This window comes from Micropterus dolomieu, linkage group LG15 (assembly GCF_021292245.1).
Source record: "Micropterus dolomieu isolate WLL.071019.BEF.003 ecotype Adirondacks linkage group LG15, ASM2129224v1, whole genome shotgun sequence".
NCBI classification, from domain to species: Eukaryota; Metazoa; Chordata; class Actinopteri; order Centrarchiformes; family Centrarchidae; genus Micropterus; species Micropterus dolomieu.
In genome coordinates, this window is record NC_060164.1 from 20,217,658 (window position 1) to 20,243,302 (window position 25,645).

The 25,645-nt window shown below is 39.5% G+C and overlaps 1 protein-coding gene across 1 annotated transcript in view; it reads left to right on the top strand.

The window, feature by feature from the left end:
• adss2 (adenylosuccinate synthase 2) overlaps positions 1-15,411 on the top strand; it is a 29,098-nt gene extending 13,687 nt beyond the window's left edge. Inside the window, exons 3-13 of the mRNA XM_046070144.1 lie at positions 810-878; positions 989-1,039; positions 1,159-1,225; positions 4,705-4,812; positions 6,082-6,163; positions 6,253-6,379; positions 8,604-8,758; positions 9,354-9,478; positions 9,807-9,904; positions 10,477-10,626; positions 12,434-15,411. Of these exons, the coding sequence (XP_045926100.1) occupies positions 810-878; positions 989-1,039; positions 1,159-1,225; positions 4,705-4,812; positions 6,082-6,163; positions 6,253-6,379; positions 8,604-8,758; positions 9,354-9,478; positions 9,807-9,904; positions 10,477-10,626; positions 12,434-12,486 (1,085 nt within the window). The 3' untranslated portion in view covers positions 12,487-15,411. The remainder of the gene's footprint in view (positions 1-809; positions 879-988; positions 1,040-1,158; positions 1,226-4,704; positions 4,813-6,081; positions 6,164-6,252; positions 6,380-8,603; positions 8,759-9,353; positions 9,479-9,806; positions 9,905-10,476; positions 10,627-12,433) is intronic.
• Positions 15,412-25,645: the final 10,234 nt, after the last annotated feature.

Here is a 25,645-nt window from a genome sequence, read left to right on the forward strand (position 1 = left end):
TCCCAGCCTTGTGCAGATCAACAATCTTGTCCCTGATGTCCGTAGAAAGCTCTTTGGTCTTGCCCATGGTGGTGATGTTGGATGCTGGTTGTTTGGGTGTTGACAGGTGTCTTTTATACAGGTAACGAGGTGAGGCAGGTGTATTTGATGTAGATAATTGGTTGGGATTGGGGCTGTGTCTTAAAGAAAGACTAACTGGCTTGTAGGAGCCAGAATACTTGCTGTTTGGTAGGGGGTCATATACTTGTTTTTCCTCATCAGATGGTCATCAATTTTTATAAATTCATATGATGTGATTTTCTGGAATTTTCTTTGGGATTCTGTCTTTCACTGTTAGAATGTACATATGATTAAAATTATAGATCGTTGCATTCTTTGTAAGTGGGCAAACCTGCAAAATCAGCAAGGGGTCAAATACTTTTTTCCTCCACTGTATGAGGGTGGTGATGGCGCAGTGGATAAGACACATGCCTTTGGTGTGAGAGACCTGGGTTCAGTTCTCCATTGTGACACATCCACCATTGTATCCCTGAGCCAAGACATTTAACCCCTATTTGCTCCAAAGGTGTGCGAACTCTTACATACTTAGCAATTGTAAGTCGCTTTGGATAAAAGTGTCAGCTAAATGAATATAAATGTAAATTTTAATTGGGTAACACATTGAATACAAAAATAGAAATTGTGAATGGATTAGCTTAGACTTTTACTGGTATTATTGATACTTTTACTAAAGTATGGGGTACTTCTTCCACCTAAACATCCTGAAACAGGATCTAAGGATCAAAAACTGTTAATTTTTTTTTCTCCAGGCAATGGTGTAGTGATCCACCTTCCAGGCCTGTTTGAAGAGGCAGAAAAGAACGAACGCAAAGGAAAAGGTGGGCGACGTACAGTTGTTTTAAACACATACATTATATAATAGGAACTAACAGAACAAACTTGTGTACTTTTTAATGTGTCAAGACTCAAAGCTTACTTGTGTGTGTAGGTTTAAAAGACTGGGAGAAAAGGTTGATCATCTCGGACAGAGCGCATATTGGTAAGTCCTCCCAGTTCTGCCCTGGGGCATTAAACTATGTGTGAATGTATGTGGGTGTGTGAGCCCTGCTTTCTCTGAGGTGTGTGAGAGTGTGTGTCCCCTCTCTCCCTCCTCCGCAGTGTTTGACTTCCACCAAGCGGTTGATGGCGTTCAGGAACAGCAGAGACAAGAGCAAGCAGGCAAGAAGTAAGAAACATGTTGCTTAAAGATGATGGCTACACACACACACACACACACACACACACACACACACACACACACTGATATTTCATTGGACTTATCTTATGAGTCACCGCCAACATCAAGTAAAACATACAGTGCCATCTGGATGATTTTAGAGATTATTCATCATTGTTGACACAGAGCCATGCTACAACAACACTGCTCTACATATTATACACTAATAGGCCATTCAGACAGATCGCGACTGCCGCACTGCTGCGCCATGAAACCCATTATGTTCAGTGGCTTGCGCCACACCAGGTCGGTGTGTTATTGCGTCAAGCAAAGCGCAAGCGCAGTGAAGCGCACAGCTTGGCGACCTCGCACGCACGCCGTGGTCAAAGTTCAAAATAGTTTTAACTTTTGCACTGAACCCAGCGGTTTTGCGTTGAATCCTGCGACCAGCACAGACTAATAAAGTTATTTTTGTACCTGAACATTGAAAATTGTATGTTCTGCTGTAAACTTTGATGTTTTAAAGTGCACTAAGTAGCATCAGCAGCAGTTTTGTTTGCACTCTTAACTTAAAAAAAACTGGTCAATACTTTCCAAATTCACAGCAGTTATAATTATGGCTGCACAAGTAATCGGATATTGATTGCGATTACGATTTTAATTTCCCACAATTAAATAAACATGATCGACGGTGATATCGCCGTTTAAATTGCATGCTCCGCTCATGGAAAACTCTGCTGCATATCAAATGAAGCGCTTCCTTAACTTGCAGCCAAGGGGCCAATTTCTCTGCGCGCACCCTCCTGCTGCTACTGTCCAGAATAGACAGCAAAGTCCACAAGTCACGGCCCTCCTAGTCAATGCTTGGAAGTCAATCACACGCAGCATGTCCAAGAAGCGAGCCAGAAGCAGCTCACAGCTCCTCAAAGACTATCACTACCACAAAGTCTATCAAGCTGCCCAGAGCACATCGAACTGGGCAAGAAGTCAATTCCAGTCAATTTTCAAAATAAAACACCCTGCAGATACTCCCAATCATAAATCAACAAAAACACATTTAAATCAGACCAAGAACCATTTATCTACATTGCCTACTTAATCATAGAAGAAGCACAAAAAAGTAAGCACTGTTTATCAAATCAACAAAATCTAAACATGTCAGCAAGATCAAGCAGGCAAAACGCTGTGATTCTGAAATGCTCCCTGTAGGATAAGCAGCCGTGCAGACAACCAAATAAAACCAGGTCGCAGAGAGCCGTTGCTGGAAAGCAGAGTAGGAGCCATAGGTAGAAGCACATAAAGGACAAAATAACAACAAGCCAAGAATGTGCTCAGCTCCTGAAATGCGTCTGAGACACTTCCAGTGGAAGTTGACGCTGTGCAGAGGACGGGACAAGTCCGTGGGGCAGCAGTAGCCGGACTCAGTGGACTTTCCGGGTGAAATGTTATTTATATTTTGCTTCTAGTAGATGATCGAACAGTCTTACTGTGATGCAAAGATTTGCACATAATCAGAAATTCAGTACATCATGGATGTGAAAACAGTTATTTTATTTTTTTATTTGAAAGTGCAATAAAAATATATTGTCCCTAAAATCAATGAATAATCGTGATCTCAACATGGATCAAAATAATTGTGATTATCATTTTGGCCATAATCGTGCAGCTCTAGTTATAATTGATAGTTTTATAATAACACAAATCAAATGACAAAGTGAAAGGGGTCCCTCGCAATGAGGAACCTAAAAAGAATTATTATCTGAATCTGCAGCTCCACTCGGCTTTACAGAGCTTTTATAGTGAGTTTCATCTCATTGTTTAGCTCTCCAGCCGCAACTTTATTTTTTTGTTTCACTGTCATCGCTCTCATAGTGTAATTTTTTTTTCTGCAGCAGTTGTCTGTTTTCAGTCTGACATTTCCTTCAGGAGTTGGTGGAGACCAAACACAGAGCTAAAAGAGAGTCAATATTGGGCTTACATTCACCAGGTGGCCAAAAACACAGCTCCAAATACGTGCTAATGTTGCTCGAAATAATCAGCTGTTTTCTAACAAGTTTACCATATCAACTTAAAGCGTGATGATGTGTTAATGTTGTGTTCACAACTTGTTTCCACTGCCCCCATTTATTGCAGGTTTAAAATAATAATAAATAAAATTAAGTACCAAATTTCAGCATTTAAGTGTGAAAGTGACAGGTGTTAATCTGACACTAAACACACTAAACACTGTTCTTTATGATTCAATTGGTGGTTTAAAGCAAATCCAGACTGATGTTAAACAACAAAATACATCGAGTGGCTAGTCTATGGCCATTTTTCTTTTTTTATTGATTTGTATAGTTGATGCATCACTCACAATACTCATTCTTATATCATAGTAGCTATAGACGCATCTACACAAACAAAAACAGGTGTTTATAAATGCCTTAATGACAGGATACAGCTCTGAGCCACTGAGATCTGACATAAAGACATAATTGATCCATTCCATCTTTGTCTTAAGGTCAGTGTCCTATCTGGTAAGAAAACATGAATGTACATTTTAAAGGTGTTCATTAATCCATCTGTTCTGTCAAATGGTATTTTAAAGTTTCCACATTTCAAATTTTAAATGTGTTATGCAGTCCTTAGTTTTTTAAATCACTATTTTAAATATAAACAGCAACAGACAGTGGTGGAAGTAAAGCTTTGAGTTACTCTACTTGACTATTTCCTTTTTTGCTCTATACGTCTGGACCACGATATGAACCAAACCGTGGATCAAAAATTGAGGTCTGAACCGAACCGTGGATTTGGTGTATCATCACACCCCTTATTGTCAATATAACTTTTAAGTAAAGGATCTGAGTACTACTTCCACCACTGGCAGCAACTCTCAAACACGTGGGCTTTTCAGTCACTGAGTGCACATGGTGTTTGGGTACTGAATGTTTTACATTGGCTGCTGCTGGTGATGAAACTCAATAACGATAGAGGATCTTTCCATTCTGTAGTTTGCATGTAGGGTAAGCACATTTTACTGTGGCAGGCCTTCCTTTTAATAGACCGAGTTACAAGAAGCGCATATTGAGTGTCATATGTACATGGGTAACTAGTTCAATGTGTTATTGGAGTAATCCTTCTCTGATACTCATTCAAGTGGCCGTACTGATACATCAGTATTAAGATATTTAGTGACTCAAGTCTATAGAAATACAGAAAATGGCCGAATAACGGTGTTGAACATCTGCTGTTTGTCACTTGAGTATCTGCATTGGACAATTCAAATAAGGTTTTGCTGTCATTTGTTTACTAATTTGCACCCAGATTTGTGATGTGAGAGAGTTTCTCCAATCCGGGGTCTGGAGATGTTTCACAATAATTAGATGGATGACATGATGAGCGTTGAAACTGTTAAAATCCATGTTGTAAATTGAGATAACGTACTAATGCTCCTTCTGTGCTTTTTATTTTTTATTTTTTCCCTTCCCTGTCGTGGCCCCACCCAGCCTCGGGACAACAAAGAAGGGGATTGGTCCGGTGTACTCGGCCAAGGCAGCACGTAGCGGTCTCAGGATATGTGACCTGTTGGCTGACTTCACCCAGTTCTCTGAAAGGTCTGTGCCAATAGTATGAGATTATGTCTGTGTCTGGGGTTTTGATGAAATCTGTATGTAAGATAATATGCTCAGTGTGTGAACAATCACCGAAGACCATTGGGCGATGAGTTGAGATTAGTAATTAATTCAAGTCTGTGAATAATTTAATTGTTTGCTTCATGCCTTACTGTCCCTTCCCCTCGCTGAAACCTTTCCTTGAATCAAAGAACTCAGAAACCCAACCGCTAATCCTCAGCTTCAGTTTCATAGCCTGTTCCAACCATTCCAGGAAATCAGAAACTTTACCTGCATTTTGACTAAAAGAATCCACGTCTAAGCTGTCGTTCAGACTGAAACAGGCCTGCGTTGAAGCATTGCAAAGGGCTGCGTTGGTGGGGTACAGGGTACATCCAGTTTGACTAACATATCAGTGAGTTTAAAAGCTTATAAGACGTCAAACACTCCACAGCGGTTTATAATATTCTTGAAACAGGAGTTTACACCTCTGGATAGTTATCAAGGCGGCATTTATTTTATCTTTTGTCGCAACGATTGCAAGGTAAACAGTAGTAAATACTTTCACGTTACAAAGTAATCCACCAGGAGCTTGCATGTACTTGATTGGCCAGATGACTTCATGTTGCAATCCAGACAAACTTGAGCCTGGTTCTGCTTTGGACTGGCCTTGATCAAATGAATGAGGCGGCTGGATTTTTTCACCAGGCTTGATGTCGGTCTGAACACAGCCTAAATGTCGTTCCTGGGGTGTAGTTCCTGCTCCCAAAGCAAATAATGCCTGCACAAGGGATAATAGTTCCTGGGGCAACAGAAAGCATCAGGGTGTAACTTCACCGACAGGTCAAACCAAACACCACTTATAGCGTTATAGCTTTTTACATTATTGGTCTAGTTGGTGGTGGAAACTCAAACAGGAATGCTCAAAAGGACTATTTGGTTCCAGAGTTGAGTTCCTGGGGCTCCTTCGTGTCTGGGAATGGTGGTTGATCAATAAGCAATGGATTTCTAATGCACAGAAAAAATGGACAGAAATATTGTTTGTGAGTCTTCCGTGTTTATAATCTCATTGCAGCGTGATGTAGAATCGTATCGTCACAGTCCAGCCGGAAATTAATCAAAACTTATCAATGTTGTGTGTTAATTGAATTGTTGGGTCTCTGTGAATATTATAACAAAGAGTATGGTCTAGACCTTCTCTGTATGAACAGTGCACTGAGATAACTTCTGTTGAATCTGAAATGGTGCTATATAAATAAATCTGAATTACAGGTATACGGTATTGGCCCAGCAGTACAAGGCCATGTACCCCACACTGGAGATTGACATAAAGGGAGAGCTGGTCAAATTAAAGGTAATGAAAATAAAATGGAAAACTATCTCTAGAAACATTTAATTGTCCTCTTTGCAGTAACAGTTTGTATGTATATGTATGATTTTCAGGACTATGTGGAGCGGATCAAGCCTATGGTGAGGGACGGGGTGCACTACATGTACGAGGCTCTTCATGGTCCTCCTAAGAAGATCCTAGTGGAAGGAGCGAACGCAGCGCTACTGGACATAGATTTTGGTCAGTATATCGCTGTGTGCATGTGTGAGTGCGCATGTGCACCGACATTAAGCACGCCTTACTCTTAACTTGTTTGGTTCTGTATATTTTCCAATTACCCTTTTGAAAATAAGCCAACGTCTTTGTGCTAACCTGTACTCTGAGAGTAAATGTCATTTCTAATTGGCAAGCGCTGTTGAGTCCATTTACAGTGACCCAGTGATGTTGCCCGGAAACACTTAAGCTTTGTGATGCTCTTTACAAAAGCCTGCTTGGAGCTCAGACTAGGGGTGATGGTAAGTTTACTAACTGCTACTAAAGTGCTCTGGCATCCAGGCTTGACGTGCACGCTCACAGTTGAACCCACTTAATGCCACCTGACTGTGCATGAGCACGAAGGCATCCTATATCAGCAGTCTGCCAGTCAGTCAATCAGAATGACAGAGTAATCATTAAATCCAGAAACATTCTCAAAAGGTTGATGTCTGAAAACATGAACATATATTTTTCCTATTAGATAATGACACCACAGACTCAACATAACAATTGTGTAGATGTTTTAGTATCTCCCTGTAACAGAGCAGACCTGTCATTATTGAGAGCAGTGACGGCACTGAGCTGATTAAATCACAGGCAAGGTTCAACGCTGGTTATTATCAAAACACCATGCTTGTAATAACTGGTGTTATCAGGGCACCGTGTCCTGCACACTGATAGGCAAACTGCCTCTCTCTCTGTCTGGCTACATTTATACTTGTTAAAAGTTGTGGCAAATGTCACAGTAGCGTCTGGTTGTATCTTTATCTGTATACTTTTATGATAAGCTTATGTGTTCGTAGAACTATTATCAAGACTTATGTGGGAGCTTGCTGGGCACTTGACACATGACTGCTGATGGGTACACTGGCTGCTGTTAAAAACCTGTTCTTCACTTAACACACAACCTCATTTACATGTATTATAATAGTTGAAGCAAAATTGCGACACACTGTTTTTTGAATATGTGAGGTGGAGTTGTTTTAGTGTTCATGTCAAGTGATTGTCCCCTCAAGGACATCCTGCTGGACGGACAGAGCAATAAAAGTGCTTTTAAGTGTTTGTTGGATTGAAGTTCTTCCTTTTCAGGCAATTTAATTATCAAGAAGCCATTTAGCCTCAAGCTCACAGCTACGTATTTGAGACCATTTCACTGAAGTTATTTGACTAAAGAGATGTAGTGTCAAGTGGTTGAAGGAGGAAGCATATTAAGCTGATGATACACGGGGCAATTTTTTGAGCAATGTTGCTGGGCAATCTTGCTAGTGGCAAGTCCGACTATGTTTTGAACAGCTGGCGGCGGTGCGGGGCTGGTGGTGGGGGAAGGGGATTACGGTAGTAATCTTTACTCATTACCATTGCTCAGTACCATTGCTCTAAAAGTTGCTCCGTGTATCATCAATGTTCTAAGTCTCAGGACAGGTCCAAGCTGGACTAGTCAGCCAACTGAATCAGTACAGTAGCTTAAGGCAAGGCAAGTTTATTTGTATAGCACATTTCAACAACAAGGTAATTCAAAGTGCTTTACATAAAACATAAAAGCAAAAGGGAAATATAAAAAAGTTTAAAATAGAAAATAAAAACAGGCAGGTCTCCCACCTTTGCTTATTTTACTCCTTTGATTCCCCATCTCCCAGTCTATCCCCCCTTTAGTTACTAAGGGACTCTAACCCTTTAACACTTAGGGACTCTAACCCTTCTTTAGATACAGTCGTCACTGTAAATCCAGATTAAACAGCATATCCGCTATGTCAACACAGTGTCTTGTCCGGAAACAGCTCATCACCCTCGCCTTGCCATGCCCACACCACTGTAGGTGAAATTAATTTAGAGATGAATAAGGAGGATAAACAAAAAAACTCATTAAATGTGATGTGCTACCTTTCTCTAGACAAGGGGGTACTACTATGAGGCGTTGCAAGAGAGTCGCTGGGGGGCTGCAGAGGGATAGATGTATGGTGGTTTTAAAGTATCTTAATTGTCTTAATTGGATTGCTCACTGAAATGACAGTAACATCCCCCAAACAAACTGTAGTTCCAAAACTCCATGTCTCATCTACATGGAGATGCTGGGGTGCCCACAGTTTCAGACTCTACAAACCCCTGCTCTAATCTTCCCACATGTTTTTTTCCGTTGCATGTTTGTTCGACCTGTATCAACGGTGTAAATGAAAAGTATGATCAGTCTTCACTCCTGGTCTCATTGCAGGGACGTACCCGTTTGTGACATCGTCCAACTGCACGGTGGGCGGGGTGTGTACGGGTCTAGGCATGCCGCCTCAGAACGTCGGGGAGGTTTACGGGGTTGTCAAGGCGTACACCACCAGAGTGGGCATCGGCGCTTTCCCCTCTGAGCAGAGCAACGTAAGAGGATACACACAGTAACTTGTACCACCCATCCAACATGACATAAAACATGAAGTCCTTTAAATCATGTTTTTAAAAAAAGGAGAGCGCCGTCACAGGGTATGTCACTTTTTGTTGAAAAGATGGATAGTTTGTCACAGGAAAATCATTTGGTTTACAACTAAGTTTAAAGGTGTACATCTTTCAACTCAGGTGACCTAAAGTATGTTGACACACAAAGTATTATTAAGTAATTAAAAACATCTGGAGGAAAAACCCTGTTCATTCACATGTCAACATTTTCATTTGCTTTGCCTACGTGGTCAAAACATGGTGTAATGACTTGATATGTACAGTATACACCAGAAGGACTGCAAGTAGCTTTGTTTTCAAACAGTACCACCCAGAAGAGGTTTTGCTACACTGCCACCAATAACCAGCTGTAGTAAACTTAATTGTTGCAGGTCTATAGATCTGCCTGTGACACCTGCTCATGACTAAAAATGAAGACTATAATGTGTATATTGTGCATTGAACATTTACAAAAACACCGTTCACAATTTAGATAGCAGAAGACTCATGAGACTGTCTGTGCACATCTTGTTGTCTTTAGGAGATCGGAGAGCGACTTCAGACTCGGGGGAAAGAGGTGGGCGTGACCACAGGCAGGAAGAGACGATGTGGGTGGCTGGATCTAGTGCTCATCAAATATGCACACATGATTAATGGCTTCACCGCGTGAGTTCAGTGTGTATGTGTGTGTTTGTATTGATTTGCTTTGTTTTGTGTGTGCGTATTGGAGGTTCCCTGAAGTGTTGATGTCTCCAATGGGTTGAAAATGTTTCTGCAATATTTTTTGCTTTTGCAGTACATATTGCTAAATGTTTTAAAGGTACAGAATTTCACCAGATGTGTGCAGCTTCTGTATCTAAATTTAAGGGTTTCTCTTGCTTCACAACATGATATTAGGATTGGTACTAAGTTTGTTAACAGAGCGAACTGCGTATTCAGTAAGAGTCTCTGCACAGTTATAACTGTCCTGTCCCCTTTGCCCCCCCCCCCCCAGTTTAGCACTCACCAAGCTGGACATACTTGACGTGTTCGCTGAGATCAAAGTGGGCGTAGCCTACAAAGTTGCCGACCAAACTATACCTCATTTTCCAGGTGAGCCTGTGTGTGAATGAGTACTTCCTGTGTAAGTGTTCAAATAAATGTCAGCACATATTAAGAGAATAATTGAAGGCTCTTCTTTTTGGTCCTCCTTTTAATTTTTTTGATCAGGATACAGGCAGATAGGATAGTGGTATTAGTATAACACAGTGTCAGGCAAACAAATGTGTCATAACTAAAAGTTGGCACCTTTATTTTTCCCAGATGATGTGCCATTTTAACTAGCAAAGGTGCATTTGGACACTTCTTAAATCTACTTGCACTATGCACTTGAGACCGTGCTCTATAGATTGTTTAAATAGGACCCATTAAGTCTATTGAACTGATGTTATCGGTGAAAAAGCGAAGTCAGTGCATCTCAGCAATCAGTGGATATTGTCTAATCTCTCCTTGGCCTGTCTCCAGCTTTTCCTCTTCTTCCAGGGTGTACAAGATTTTTACAGAGCTCCATTTCAGATGAAACGTATATTGATCTGTTGTCATAGCTGTTGGATTGCAGTCTCCTGTAATGCTAATGGTGTGATATTACCCCCAAACAACCTCTTGTTTCATTGATTCTGCGTCAGCCAATCAGGAGGTGCTGCAGCGTGTGGAGGTCCAGTATGAGACGCTGCCGGGCTGGGAAAGTGACACCTCGGCTGTGAGAAGCTTTAAAGAGCTGCCTGAGAACGCCCAGAAATATGTCCACTTCATTGAGGAGCATGTGGGAGTGCCTGGTATGACCCCACATAATACCATTATTATTTAATATAACTTCTCAAAGTGCTCACTTTTAATTCCATTGCTGCTCCAAACCTGGAGGTGTCTAAATTAGGGTTGTGACTAATAATTATTTTCATTACTGATTTGTCTGCTGACAATTTTCTTGATTAATCGAGTAATCATTCAGTCTATAAAATTGCATCCCAATTTCCCATAGCCCAAATAGCTTGTTTTGTCCAGCTAACGGTCCAAAACCCAAAGATATCCAGTTTACTGTCACATAAGGCAAAGAAAAGCAGCAAATCCGAACATTTGAGAAGCTAGTAGTAATAGTATTTCTGCTTGAAAAAGACTTGGACAGCTAATCAATTATTCAAATAGTTGCAGATTAATTTTCTTATGTTCAGCCAATTGTTTGAGTAATTGTTTCCTCTCAAGTCTTATTAACATTTTAAATGGTAGACTGGCAAAGATAATGTTGTACATTTCCCATTTAGAGCATTTTATGAAAAGAGGCCCCTTTCAAACACATCCTGAATTTATACCTGTCCTCAGTCAGAATTGCCGTATAAAACAATTCACAGATGATGCTGTAAACACAAATATACAACTGTCATCCACTCACAACATTTGGTTTTTCCACCCTGATGACCCATAGCAATCCTGCAGAATCAGGATCACATGATTATCTGACCTGCACAACTTGTGTGTCATCCTCCTTTTTTTATTTATTAGCTTAGTTCCCTGATAGGTCAGCAGTGTCGTCAATAAATTGAGAGTGGACGGTGCCCTCTGCTGGACCACAAGGAAAACTACATAAAACAGGCTTGTTACAGACAGTAATGTGTATAATTTAAATTCAAATAGGTTGTTACTGATCAAATATTACTTAATTAATTTTAATAGTTTAACAAAATATTTCCATGTTTTCTTACATTTAAATTACACAAATCATTAAGGCTGACCCCGAATAATCGAAGATTCGATGCTTCGATGGGCTGATTCGACTGTCAATCTCACAGTCGAAGCTTTGCAGCAAAATAAGGATCATACCATTTTGGCGATATGGGGGTGCTCAACGCCACTTTTCTACCAATAAGTTAATATACAGCCTATTACACTATAAATTTCAATATATAATTTTGTAAACATGTAAAAAGAAAAAAAGTTTTAATAAATGTTTTTGAAGTGCAAGAGTAAATCCAAAAGTACCGTGTGTGTGTGTGTGTGTGTGTGTGTGTGTGTGTGTGTAACCTTTGTGGCAGATCTCACCGGTTGTCTGCACCTTGCGGGACATTCGGATGATTTATCACCGTTGATGAACCACACAAAGACTATTATATCATTTTTAAATAGTACTTGAAATAGACCGCGACATCCTTGCAGTTGTCGGCCGTACGGCATGCATGCAAAACTCTGCACAAGACGGGTGAATGGCAGGCGATCAGAGCGGTCAAGTCCAACTAAAACTGAAATGAAAAGTAGCCTCTATAAGTTGTTTCCATCGCTAAACATTTGTAAAATGTACACACAAAGCAGTCTGCATGTCTCGTCACTGAATAGACACACACCAAAAAGCGTCTTCTATCACTAATGCAGTTAAAACAAGTAAGCCATGCTTTCAGTATAAGGTTTGGGTAAAGGAGAAATTTGATAACTGACCTGCTGCATGTAAACAACATTCTCTGATTACCTGAGCATCCTGGTTTCTCTGAGTGCATGTAAACTGTACTGACAGACCTGAGACCTGTAGCAACAGATACGGACAGCCTCGACTATAAAGAGAAATTAACACAAACCCCTGCCTCTCTGTTTCCTCAGTCAAGTGGATCGGAGTTGGCAAGTCCCGGGAGTCCATGATCCAGCTGTTCTAGACGAATGGTGGAGAAAACGCAAGCAAAGAGGACACGCAGCAGCTGACTCAACTGTACCCTTCTTTCCTTTCCCCACTACACACACAGCCTACCTACCTGTCTCAGCTCTCCAACAGAGACTCGACCGTCATGTCTGTTCTTAATGTTTTACCACTGTATCATCGGACCTATGTCACAGACCGGACCTCTCTGGATCACACTCCCAACAGACGGATCGCCGTGTATGAATGGTTCCCAGCGTCTCCATGTGGATTTTTAACAGTTTTAAATTTTAGAATAACAACTCCACACGCCACCTCCCTCTTTAATTTGTTCCCGTTTTATTTATCGTAGCCATTCATTTCAGACATGCAACACACTCGGCAACACCAGCTGCCATCAGGTCTGAAAGAGGACACGAGGGAACTGACTGAACACACAAACACACACACACACTGACGCAGACACGGGATCACTGCCCGGATGAACTGCCCAGTCGTTTGGTTGGTCAAATATTTTAAGTGTATTTTTGTTCATCTATGCTGTGTTTTAAATGCGCTGTGCCAGTCCGATGAACGTCAGTTTTAACCTCTGCACTTTAGATGCTTTGGACTATATCTGTGTTATGTTTTAGTCCCGCCAGGTTTACAGAACATCCTGACATGATAAAGGGATCCTTTAATATTTGTATTTTTGGCTTCAGACAGATGTTTGGAGTAAAGACCTCCTATATTGCCTTGTCATTCAACCAAAAAATGTGCTTTTAAATTTCCAGTAGCTAGCGACGGCTTCATCTGAATGCTGTTAATGAAATGTTGGTGCACATCTGGCCGTAATGTGAGAAGGTTCATGTTTTTCGGTCTACTTTTAGCAGGTGAGTTTTACGTGAATCAGAACAGTAAATCTGGTGTAATAAATGACAATAACTTGTGTAGGCCAGCATCTTTTCCCTCACATCCTAGTGATTGTGTATCGTATTATTGCCATTGATTTACAGAAAAGATGGATAAAGTCATCATAAGGCAGTTGTTCATCTCTTTTTTTGTGCAGTGTTCTGCTATTGTTATAACACACGTCTTTAAAAACCAGGAAGATGAGGCTTAAATTCGTTTGTCTTGGTTTGCATTTTGCTGTCAGAAAGAGAAACTGGTACTCTTCACTGTTTCACCAATGAAATGTTACCATCCAAATAAAATAATCACAGCTACTTCAGGGTTTGATGCAACAGCTGGAAAAATGATGTCTGATGTTGCATTCAGGAAAATCTCCCTTTACTCCGACTTGGTATGTTCATACGTTGTTCCAAGATGGACTGCTAGCCTTGTAGTCGCATCATCTAAATGGCCTTAATTAGCTACTTTAACAGTGGTATAGTAGTGGGAGTGGTTTGTTACCAAGTGAAACCAGATGCATATAAACTGTATAGCTCTTCACTGAATTAATTGTATTAGTGCTATTGGATTTTATGTAGATACATCTGCTGGTGTTGGCAATACCGACTTGGAATTACGACCAGGAGGCTAATGCGTGTTTTTCTGACTCAGTTGCTGAAAATTAAGGTCTTCATATTTGCATTATGTTAAAGGGGTACCCCAGTGATTAATGGTGCGTCAGAGCTGGGAATGACGTCACACAGATTTTAGTCGGAAAACCAAGACTGATGCCTCTGGCCATTGTTAGCAAAACCAGTTGACAACACATGCGGCATTTTGCACATACAAACACCAGAGCAACATGTCTACAGATATAAGTTGGACAGGACTGTATTTAATGACACACAAATAAGACAGAAGTGCAATAAACAGTAAATTAAAACATCTTTCGCCACTGTTGATTCCGGGGGCAGCCATCTTGGATTTTGAGGTCGGGGTTGGTGAGGTTCTCCCAACTTTCCGAGCCGGAAATCCAACTGAAGGGGGCGTTCCTGACATCACAGCAGTAGTAGTAGTATTGCTCCTTCAATAAAGTTGGGGGACAAACAAGAGACAGATTGTCTTTTTTAAATAGTCAAAACTGATACAGCAGGGCTCAGGATATTCTGACTTTTAGTCCCTAGTATGGAGTCAACCCACTAAAATGCTGGATCCTACATCTTTAATAATGCAACTCAGTGACGTCATTCATTATGCCACATTCACAACATGTGGGAACGATGGTAAAGAGGGGAAAGATTACAGTGTTAACGGATTGTGAGTGCTCACGTCATCCAACTAATCAAGATGGTATTGACATAACACCATATGCATTAAATTTAGGATTAAATATATTATCAATGGACTTTTGCTGATGTGAGTTGTCCATGTTTGGTTTTGGGCATTTCAAGTTTGGTTTTAGTCCCAGTTTCCCAGTTGTAATTACCTCTTGGATGTTAACATGAACATTATTTACAAGCAGGACATGGCATGCGTATTATAACTTCAATCTGACATGAATGTAGCATTTGACCAGACTTTGGAAATCTACCCCAGAGCCACAGAAGCCATAAAACTGTTCACCGACTCCTGAACTTTGTGTAAAATTGACAGAATACTCCTTTAATAAGCCCCTAAGGGCTTGTTTAATTAATTGTCACAGATATTTCATAGACCAAGTTTTCATAACAATGTGTCACAAAAGTGTAATGTCCACTTTAAAAACATATTGTGGTAAGTGTGAATGCACCAATAGATTCTTAATATATTATATTTCCACATCACTGAATTAAGAATTATTTGAATGTGTTTTTGTTTTTTAGAAATTCGCCTTGTTTTTACAGTGGGAGCATGAGTTACGCTTACTCATTTTGGAGGTTGTTTTTTGTTTCAAAACACAATTAAGTATAAACCTGATGACATGAATGAAATTTAGCCTTGTATTTTAAAAGAAGGTGTGAATCAAGTCAATGTTTCTGGGAAGCATTTAGTCAATTGATATGTCATTTTGGAATAAAACCTGTCTATTTGTCAATTACGTATATTAATAATCCACCTCTTCTCGGGTGACCCAAACTTGTTCACTGAGTCTGAAACATTTTTCTCAGGACATTAATTAAAAGGGGAATTTGTTTTTAAAATGTATTAACTCTTCATACTAGTGTTGGCTTGAGATTGTTTGCAGCTGTGGAAACAAGTGGGACTCCAAACTGATTTATGAAACTCAACAGAACCCTGTAGTCTCAACAACTCCTAAACTTAAGAGTTGTTTTCTGAACTCTTGAAAAGCAGTTTAGCATTTATTAGAAACATTGATACAGTGTCTCTCCTGTTTGCCCGTCATGGTGGTTACCCATCTCTTTCTGCTCTACTGAACTGTGTATCTGTATCTCCTTGTTTCTTTTTTGCTGTGATATTTATCCTTTACATGCTCACACTGCCAACTTCCACTGAATCCTCAGTGTCCATTTCTGTCTTACCTGCTTTCTGTCCTCCTTTCTTTCCCTTTATTCTGAACATTTATTTCCTCCTTCCTTCACTGTTTAGCCCATTGAGTTTGATTTAGGGCAGACCTAACTTGGCATCTGGTTAATACTAAATGAATGTTTTAGGCTACATACGCACAATATACACACAAAAACCCTTGTTCTGGTTTTCCTCTTCATATGCATTTTTCCTCTTTTATTTCAGGTAAAGTAATTTTCAGGTTGGAAAATGTATCCTGACATGGTATTTGGTGTTTGTGCAAACGCTGGGATCTCCACTAGAATTTAAAATAAAGTACTGTGGGTTTGAACAATGTTTGGCTGACCCTGTGTGCCACCGGTATTTGGTCAGAGTGTTGCTATAGTGATGCAAGGTAGAGGCAGCCAGCTGCTTTAGCGTGGATCTAAGTTACCGCTGTTTGCTTCGTAGTGTTCAGTTTAGATTTTTTTTTCATTTTACCGATACTCAGTTACAAAGCTCCTTCACCATCTCAGTCGCTGTAACTAACGTGACCGACATAATATACAGTAATGCAACAAAACGGTGCAGGACAACACCACAGTGGAAGACCCATTCACTACAGTAATGTTACTTACTGCGGTCTCACTGGTATAAAGTGTGGCAACAATTTCAGTTAAAATATTCAGTCTAGCTCACCAACCATTTTGTTATCCAATACATGCAGCTGTGCTCACATTGCTGAGCCTCCGGTGAAAGATGCACAAATAGCTCGCCTGCCTCTTTTCAATAACTAACGGCGATGTATCACGTCGGCTAAATGCAGTAAATGTAACGTTATCATGTGACCAGCATGAATTGTTCAACCTCAAGCTGATAAAAAATATTACTGTAACGTTGCAGTGGGAGTTTGCATGAGTTTCTAGTTGTGTGAAGCTCATGAGCGGATTTGCTCGTTCATTACTGGTTGCAATCTAAAAACCGCACCGCTAGTGGCCACTGGAAAAAACATGATGTTCCTTTTAATGCTGTTACATTTGGCCCTGATACTACACAGCAACTTCAAATAATGTCTTATTTCACAGCCTGTCCTTTTCACAACTTTAACCAGAAGCTAATTATCTTATGATCATTTACACCAAGTAAAGGTAAAATGGTTTAACTAATTTAAACCCATTGAAAACCGCCTCAAAGTATGTACATATTAGTATTTATGTCTGTCACAGGAAGAACCAGAGATGTTAAGGTGAGACGGGAAGTGTGAACGCCTGTCAACAAACAGGAATACATTATACAGTTGTGTTAATGAAATCGCTTCATTTGTTTGTCAAATATGAGAGCTGATTAAATCAGTCAGGTCCACAAACAACATCTGTGCTCAACGGCATGTTTAAAGCTAAAGAGTTTATATTTGATGTGTCAAATAAATGAGGCCTGTTTGTGCTTCAACTTCATGATTTGTATAATCTACTGGTGAAACTGGGTGAATTTTAACGATTATACTCTCAATGTACAATAACACACAGTGGTCGTACATAAGCAGTTCTTCTATGTTGGTTCTTGGCGTGTGTTTGATTATATTTTCCACACAAATGTCTACAGTTTAATGAATATTAATTTGGTATTAAAAGCCAGCAATTACTGTTTTGTCTGAAGTACTGCTGAGATGATCCCAGTTTGGAAGGAAACCGTCCAAACAGAAACACTTTGGTATTACTTACAGTCAGAAATTCTGCTTTTGTTTCAGATCAAATTCAGTTCTGTGTGAGGTCGTGTTGACAGGTTAGGAACTTTCAGTCAAAAATAAAATAAAGAAGTGAAACAAATCTGGCTGATTTATTTGAGTTTGCAACTTAGTTAACGTTACTTTATTCCTATAACGTTACTGTGGAGACGGTCAAGCTCTGCCTTCATATAAGTTCACAAGCGGTTTCTGAACGCAGTGTTTGTAATAAGATGTAGGGTTCCTCAAAAAGTAAAAACATTCATAATGTAGAACAGTATAGAGGCTAGTTTCACTGACAGGTTAAATATAATAATAATAATAATATAATATATTTCAAGTCAGATCAGTTGGAACTGTGTAATTATTATATTTGTATGGTAAGTATTCTTAGCCACATACTTTCATTTTGATGCAGCAAAACCTAAGTTAGGTTAAAGAAATTTGTTGACCCTGCATTTTCTTTTCTTGTCAATGCAGTGGTCCATGTCCATTTCTCAGGTTTAAAACTATATTCTTTTTGCCATATAGCCAGCCATCCTGCTTAAAACAAGTAATTGATGCATTATGTTTTTCTGTCAAGGCCCATTAATCTGCATACATTTATGTGTTTGCAGGTGTTTGCTGAGTTTGTTGATTTACAAATGTTGAACCTATGCAACCAATTCTACTGTGAGCTTGAGAGATACACGCCACAACTGATTGCCCTATACAGGCAGAAGGCCAAGAGAGCAGAGGCCCTGCAGAGATCCTCAGGATTTATGACCTTCAGGTGAGTTTAAGATTACCTTTGCCATAGCAACAATGTTGATCACATAATGGTCAGTCAATACAGATTGGGACCTCTGTACTATAATAGTGAAATTTGATTATGATATTGTCTTGTGATGACTAGGAGGATAGCGCCATCAATTGTCATTTCTCGTTTGCATTCATTTTTGTAAGTTTTCTGGTCATGATCACTTTAAAAGCCATTTACAGGCTTATTTTTAAATTCTTGGGCTAGCCTGAACACATAACCCAAGAAAGAAAATCCTCAATTTCACTCAGATTTTATGTCCAGAGAGACCAACTCCATCCATGATTGGTCGCCGTACGGTCTACTGACCGTTGCAGAGACACAAACAGAGAGAGATGTACTATAGTCCTTCTCCACAAGCAGCTCACCTGCGGTTGTTACCACAGAATCGTGGGTGAAAAAGTTAAAAACGCGAGCTGCGTTTTTTGGGCAGTAAAACATACGGCTGACAATGAAAGTTGAAAGTGGACAGATAGCAGCCTGTATGTGTCTGTCGCTGTATGATACGGCAAGAAAGAAACTGAAAAGGGCTGTGCAAGCCGGTGTGTGTGCAGCGTTGTGCGGGACAGAACTATAGGTGCTTGTGCGAATCTTCACATCCCAAAATTGAAAACTGAATACTAACCCAATGAAGGAATAGTCGAATATTTGGGTCCAGCCCTACTGCACTGGCTTCCGAATCTCTTCTATTGTCATGTTTAAGGTTCTAGTTAGCTTCTATTTCTCACCCATTGCTGGAGTCACTGTTTGTTTTGACTTGTCTTTTAGTAGTATCTCAAGACATTGCTAAACTATGATGTGTAAAGTGAAAAGCTTACTGTTGGCTATTAGCATCCCCTTCCTAGGCATGGCCAGATTGTTAGAAATTAGGGACAAATCCACTCTTCTCCTTTCATGAAAAAATGTTTCCCAAACCTCCCAAGACCTGGGCTTTGATTCTGTGTGTATTTATAGTAGTAGCATTGTCTTTGAACAGGGCATACATTTAGAAAAAAATGAGTATGTGTGAAACAGACATCAGAACATGGCTGGCAAGTGACCCTGGAGGGCACAGGCATGTGCCCACTAATGAGGACAATAGGTCTAAGTTGAGCAGAATGAAGTATATGGTGCTTGGATCTCAAATCCTAAATTTCCCATATGAGGACACCGGATTTTCGGAGGCTAAGTTTAGTTGAAGCTAAATAAGGGTTAAGCAGTCTAGTAAAAAAAAAAAGATTTGGATATTGTTGTTATGTCATTGTGTAGGTTTACTGTTGGAAGGAAGTATCCCACTGCTGCAGCTCAGCAAGTAAACACACAAAGACTAACTTCTAAAACTACTTACGATGTTTTGTGGCTTGTCTAAGTCAGACTGTCTCATAAAATAAAATGATAGTCTCATAACTGTTTCTAATGAACTTTAGAATTTTGTCCTCATTCTCTTACAGCTGAGTCAGATTAAGAAAGTGTTATAGAGTCAGTATAGACAGGAGGAATCATAACAGCCACCAGTAACTCTTAACATTTTGACATGTGAGTATTGTTTCAAGACAGGCTTGGAAAAATAAAACATATGCTTTTAAGTGTGTGGGGGTCACCGATGAGCAAGCAGTGCTAGCTTTCTTTTATAATTATCCTCATAACTGGATTGTTTGTATTTTGCAGAGCAAAGATGAACCAGACATTGCTGACACTGCTCACTGTGGTTACTGACACTGACGCTCCTGGTGCAGTTCGCTTCAGTCAAAGTGAAAGGTGGCTGTGCATTGATTTGTCTGTTTCTCCGGGAGTGGTGATGGCACAGTGGATAAGACACATGCCTTAGGTGTGAGAGACCCAGGTTTAATTCTCCATTGTGACAAGTCCACCAATGTGTCCCTAAGCAGGACACTTTATCCCTAGTTGCTATTGTAAGAAGCTTTGAATAAAACCGTCAGCTAAATTTAAATGTTAATGTAACTCATGTACAAACTCCTGAAAGTACCTCTGAACTGGCTGTAAATTTGACCAGGTGAAACCTGCAGAAACCTTGATATTGTTCCATTACCTTGTCTACCTGACTTAAACATTTGCATAGTGTGGGACTTCTTATTTTAAACCATCTTTATTAGCTATCTTTATTTGCTTATGATTCCATAAAACTACACATTTAAAGCTGCCTTCTATATTATTTAAGTAAAAGTGCTGCTGATGGAATAAAATTCTGCATAGTCGCTTTTTAAACAAAACACAGTAAAGTAAGTAGTAAAAGGAAATTTTATTTAGCTCAAGATTCGAGTTATTATCACTTAACACCAAAAATCTCATTAAGAATCTGGAAATAGAGAGTGTTAAGAATGAAAACAAATTGATTATCAAAATTATTGCTGGTTAATTATCTGATCAAGCAGTCAATTACTTTGTCTATTCAGCTTAATGCAAGATGTGCCTTATTTTGCGTCTGTTAAATGTATAAATGATGGAAGATGTTTAAGGTTTTGATACTAATAAAGGCAACTAATTAGTAATTGTACTAATGGAGTTGTATTCATATTTTTGAGAACTGCTATCTGAAAATCGTCATTTTGTAAATTTCAAGTTGACTAGTAGTAATTTTGTTGAGTGAGTTTCCATTAGTATTTGAGTCTAGCACATTACATTATTTTGAGTAGATGTCCCTCAGAGTATAAGTTGTGCACAATTACTATTGAGTAAAGAATTAGTGGAATTTAATTTTAATAAGCATCAGTGAATCAATGTAATTTAGTATGCGGAAATTAAATGTTTATTTTTTTTTTAATGTATTATATTTAAGGTTTCCTCCACTACTATAAAAGTTTGAGGTAATCAGTTTCCACAAATATTTTGAGTATTCTGAACTTATTGGGGTTTACAGTGCAGATGGACAGCAACACAGATCTCACAGAGACACGTTGTCCCTGATGTATGGATTGCACAGAGAGAACAGAGATGCTTTGTTACGTTTACACATAATCAGTATCGCATCACTCATGCGTCTCTCTGAGTCCAAGGGTTACATGAATCCTAACATCAATATGTTTGGACTGCCATTACACTTCCTTTGGATCAACTATCAGTAGTTGTGTTGGTACCATTTTCTTCAGTATTTGGTAACAATGCTGTTTTAAATGCTGGTAATAATAAATGCTCATCATGGGTTTTCGTTTTTTTTAATAAGCCATAGTCAAGCCATATTCTGGTGCTCCCTTTTTGGCTTGTGACCCCTCATAAAAAAACATACTTGGGGTCATTTTTCAGTTGAATTGTTAACACTTCTCCTCTAAAGGTCTGAAATGGTTTCATTTAAATAGAGTTACAGTTTGATGCCCAAACAGGTTGAATTATTCATTATTTCACAAAGCAAAGATTAAAGAGAAATCCAAAAAATTTAAACCGATTTAAGTAGCTTTGTTTTTCTTGTTCTTTCCTCTCCCATTAATCATTTCAAGATCCCTCAAATTTGTCTTGTGACCCTTTGGAAGGTCCCAACCCCAAGGTTGGAAACCACTGGACAAAGCCTGTTACTGTATATAATAAGTTACACCTCAACTACACCATCGGTAAAATACTGCTTGATTGATGCATCAGTATTTTAAATCTAATAATATGATATATCATAACATTTTAATGCAGAACTAAATACTTTTAAGTATGTTTTGCAGAAATATATCTTTACTTCTACTCTAGTTGGAGTATTTTTACATTATGATATTAGTACTTTTACTTAAGTAAAGGATCTGGCTAATTCTTCTTCCTCTGATTATTATCCAACATTGTGTCTACAGCGCTGGCTTTACTCTGCAATGTGAATATCAATCAAAGAGACGTTATCCATACATCAAAAAGACTGGAGCCAATTAAATTAACCTGTATGAAATTTGATATATATTCCTACAAAGATATTATAAATCCTCTCATTTTTCATGTATCTGTTATTTGCTGTAGTAAAATATTGAAAGGTTAAATGTGTTTCAGAATTGGGGTCAATATTCATTTGTTTTGATATGCATCTAATCTCACATGAATACAGAGACTAGCTTTCTTCATGAGCACTAGAGGGAGGCATTTGACTGTAAATGACTGTGAATGCTAAACACTTGTTAATGAATTAACAACCTGAATGAGAATTGTACTGTCCTCGGGAATCTTTAATCAAAGTTACCATGAAGTCAGCGACACGGAGAGGCTACAGGTGGTTTTAAATACAGGATTAATCCACTGAAAGTCAAACAAACCATACACATCCAAAATCCATTGGTAGAAAGTATATTTACTATATATGTATATAAGTATATTTTTTATTTTATGCTGCTTTATACTTCTACTGCCCTAAAATACAGAGGAAAATGTACTTTTTTAATTCAGATTAATAATACCAATTATAATCAATAAATAAATGTTTTTTATAGGTATAGGTAAGAGAAGACTTCATCTATCCCTGTTGGTAATGTGAGATGCCCAGCAGTGTATAAAGTAATTAAAATGAGCTCCACTTTTAACAGCTGCAGCATAAATGTGATGTACACATTAATGCATCAACAGCCTGTACTCTGTACTCGCCATTCTGCATGATGAGTAGTTTTTTACACTGTGGTATTGCTTCTTAAAAGTAAAATATCTGAGTACTTCTTTGACCTCTGCTAATATCTCTCTCCTCTCTCTGTTAGTGTTTCCTATTAATACTCTGTGACCACAGGTTGGCTTTAACCACAGGCTCACCTGCAGCTCATTTCCCTGCTTTCACCAGGCTTCCTCTCCATATTTGACTGCATCTGAATATACCAGCAAACCTCTAAAAACCCACAAACACTCACACACTCAGAGTTCACCCAGATGCATCTAGCTTTCAGAACAGTATCATTGCAAAAACATTCTTGCCTGATTTTCCGTAAACTGGACAGTCATTGCCTGATGTACAAACTCCACAGCTGTCCCGAGTGAGGTCATCCTATTGAATAAATTGTGTCACCTTGAAGTACACAAAAAAAACAACACACACAGTGGCAGCTGGCATGAAGCCTAGTCTCCCTCACTATTGTGTGACTACGTTGATGAGAAGCTGGACGTCGTCACAGCGGGGCGAAGGGCACCACTGCCCCTCAATTTGGGTCGGGGCTGCGCTAATTTTGCGACCAGTTGTCCCTCCCTCTTTACCCCTGATCATCCATCACCTCCTCCCCCACTTCTTGTACAACTCATTCAATCCTCTCTGCCCTCCGAGCTCAACCTCTATACCCCGCCACCAACCCCTTCATCCTTTCTATGCACTGCTCCCCTCCTCCCTCCCTCATTTGAATCCCACAGTGAGGCCTCTTTGTCCAATGGCTGCCGCTGCAAAGGCAGGCAGAGTAAATGGACAAGCAAATGAGTTTTCTCCTTCAGCCAACTGTGGTGTTAGGACACACTCACAAAACGCACACACACGCTCTGATGCACCCACTTACATGCACCCGCACACAAACATACACTCACCCATCGCATGCACCCATTCAGAAAGACATTTTCATTAACTGAACATCTTTCCTTTGTGCGTCCATGACCTTTGACCTGGAAACAAAGGCCTCTTTATGAAAGGGAAATGCCATGACATACAGCAGACTTCGTATATATCATCCCGTCCATCATGTCCTCCATCAGTCTCTGAGCTCTAAACGTATAGTAAAATCTTATTTATTTAAACCTTTATTATTTGAGTTGTTTTTTTTTTTGGGAGGGGGGCATTTGGGTCCTACACAGTAAGCTGTAATCATATTGTCACCTTATACAGGCATATTAGCAAATAATTACCCCATTTACACACCCAGCAGACATGGAGACACATTCGCATTCATTCAGAGTCATGTGTGCAGCCACCTGATGAATGTCCAATACTTGTACTTCCAGCTCTTCTTTTGACCTCCTGAGAGAAAATATCTGTCTCTTTTGCTGTTAAATGCTCCACTATGTTCACTGGCTACATGTAGTCGCTAACTGCCGCAGCCGGAAACCACGATGAGAGCGATGAGAATGAGCAAAAACAGCTCAAAAACAATGAGCTGAAAGGCACTTTAAAATAATCAGTGGAGCTTAGGGGAATTGTTTGTAGGTATGTCACTATGAGGGACACATTTCATATTACACATTTCATTTTATTCATTGTTAATATAAAAATATTGATTAGTGCAGCTTTAATGGATACATTAAATGGATGTAGAAAATAACAATTAACGCAAGATCAGCGTCGATAGACACAAGGTGGCAAAAAAATAATTTAGGGGTTGTACCAGAACAGGTTTACATGGTTTAATTTTCAAAAAACACCATATTTTTGTCATACTGCACATTGCTGCAGCTCCTCTTTTCACCCTGTGTGTTGAAGGCTTTGTTTTAGTTATGGAGTGATACAACTTGTCTCTAAATGATCTTTGTGCGCAGTTCCTAGTTAAGGACTACTAGCCAATCAGAAACAGAGAAGGGCCGGTCAGTGAGAAGCCGGTAAACACGGCTTCTGTTCAGCTGTACATCCCCTTACCAGCTTAGCAACATGGACTGGAGCAAGAGTTTCAGAGTGGTGAGTTATTAATCTGTAACAAATGTATCTTTCATCCATAAAGTTTTAACTGAGCTATGTCTCTACATCACAGGAACAACTTTATGTCCATTGACTTCCTGGAGGGTAGCTGGTGTTTGGAAGGGAGAGGAGCGGTGTGTGCTGCGGCTCAGTGGTTTTCCACCAACGTTTTTGAGGGCGTGTCGGACTAGCCGCTTGGCGAGCGTTATATGACGCGCATTTAGCTTTCATCCATGTGTCGTCACAAGGATGAAAGGGAAACGGCTGGACTATAAATGAGCTGTTTTCAGGCAGTTTAGAGCAGAGCTTTCTGTGGGAGATGGGAACTCACTTTGGATGGACTTTGGGCTTTTTCACTTTGCAAACCTGTTACAGGCACAAAAAAGATATATAACTCAATAAAGGGAAGGGAAAAAGCCAAAACGCATAATACCACCTCTTTAATAAAATAAATACCAATCTAAAACTTGAGACAACATTTAAATGTGTACCCCAAAATATCAGCACTGGTAGGCTGTGATAATGTTCTTAATCTCGAAGGTGTAATTTCCAAAAGTGTCAAACTATTCCTTTATGTAGCAGAGATTGCTTATTTCATGCTGTCTGGGGTTAAGGTGCAAATATGCACTTGATGGGTTTACCCACAGCTCCGGATGTCTGCTCTCTGTCTATATTAAGGTGGTCTGATTTGTGTGCAAAGGTCAACAGCTAGTAGTGTTTATGTCACACATGTTTTAGTTGGGCCACGTTTTCCCACATTCTCACATTTA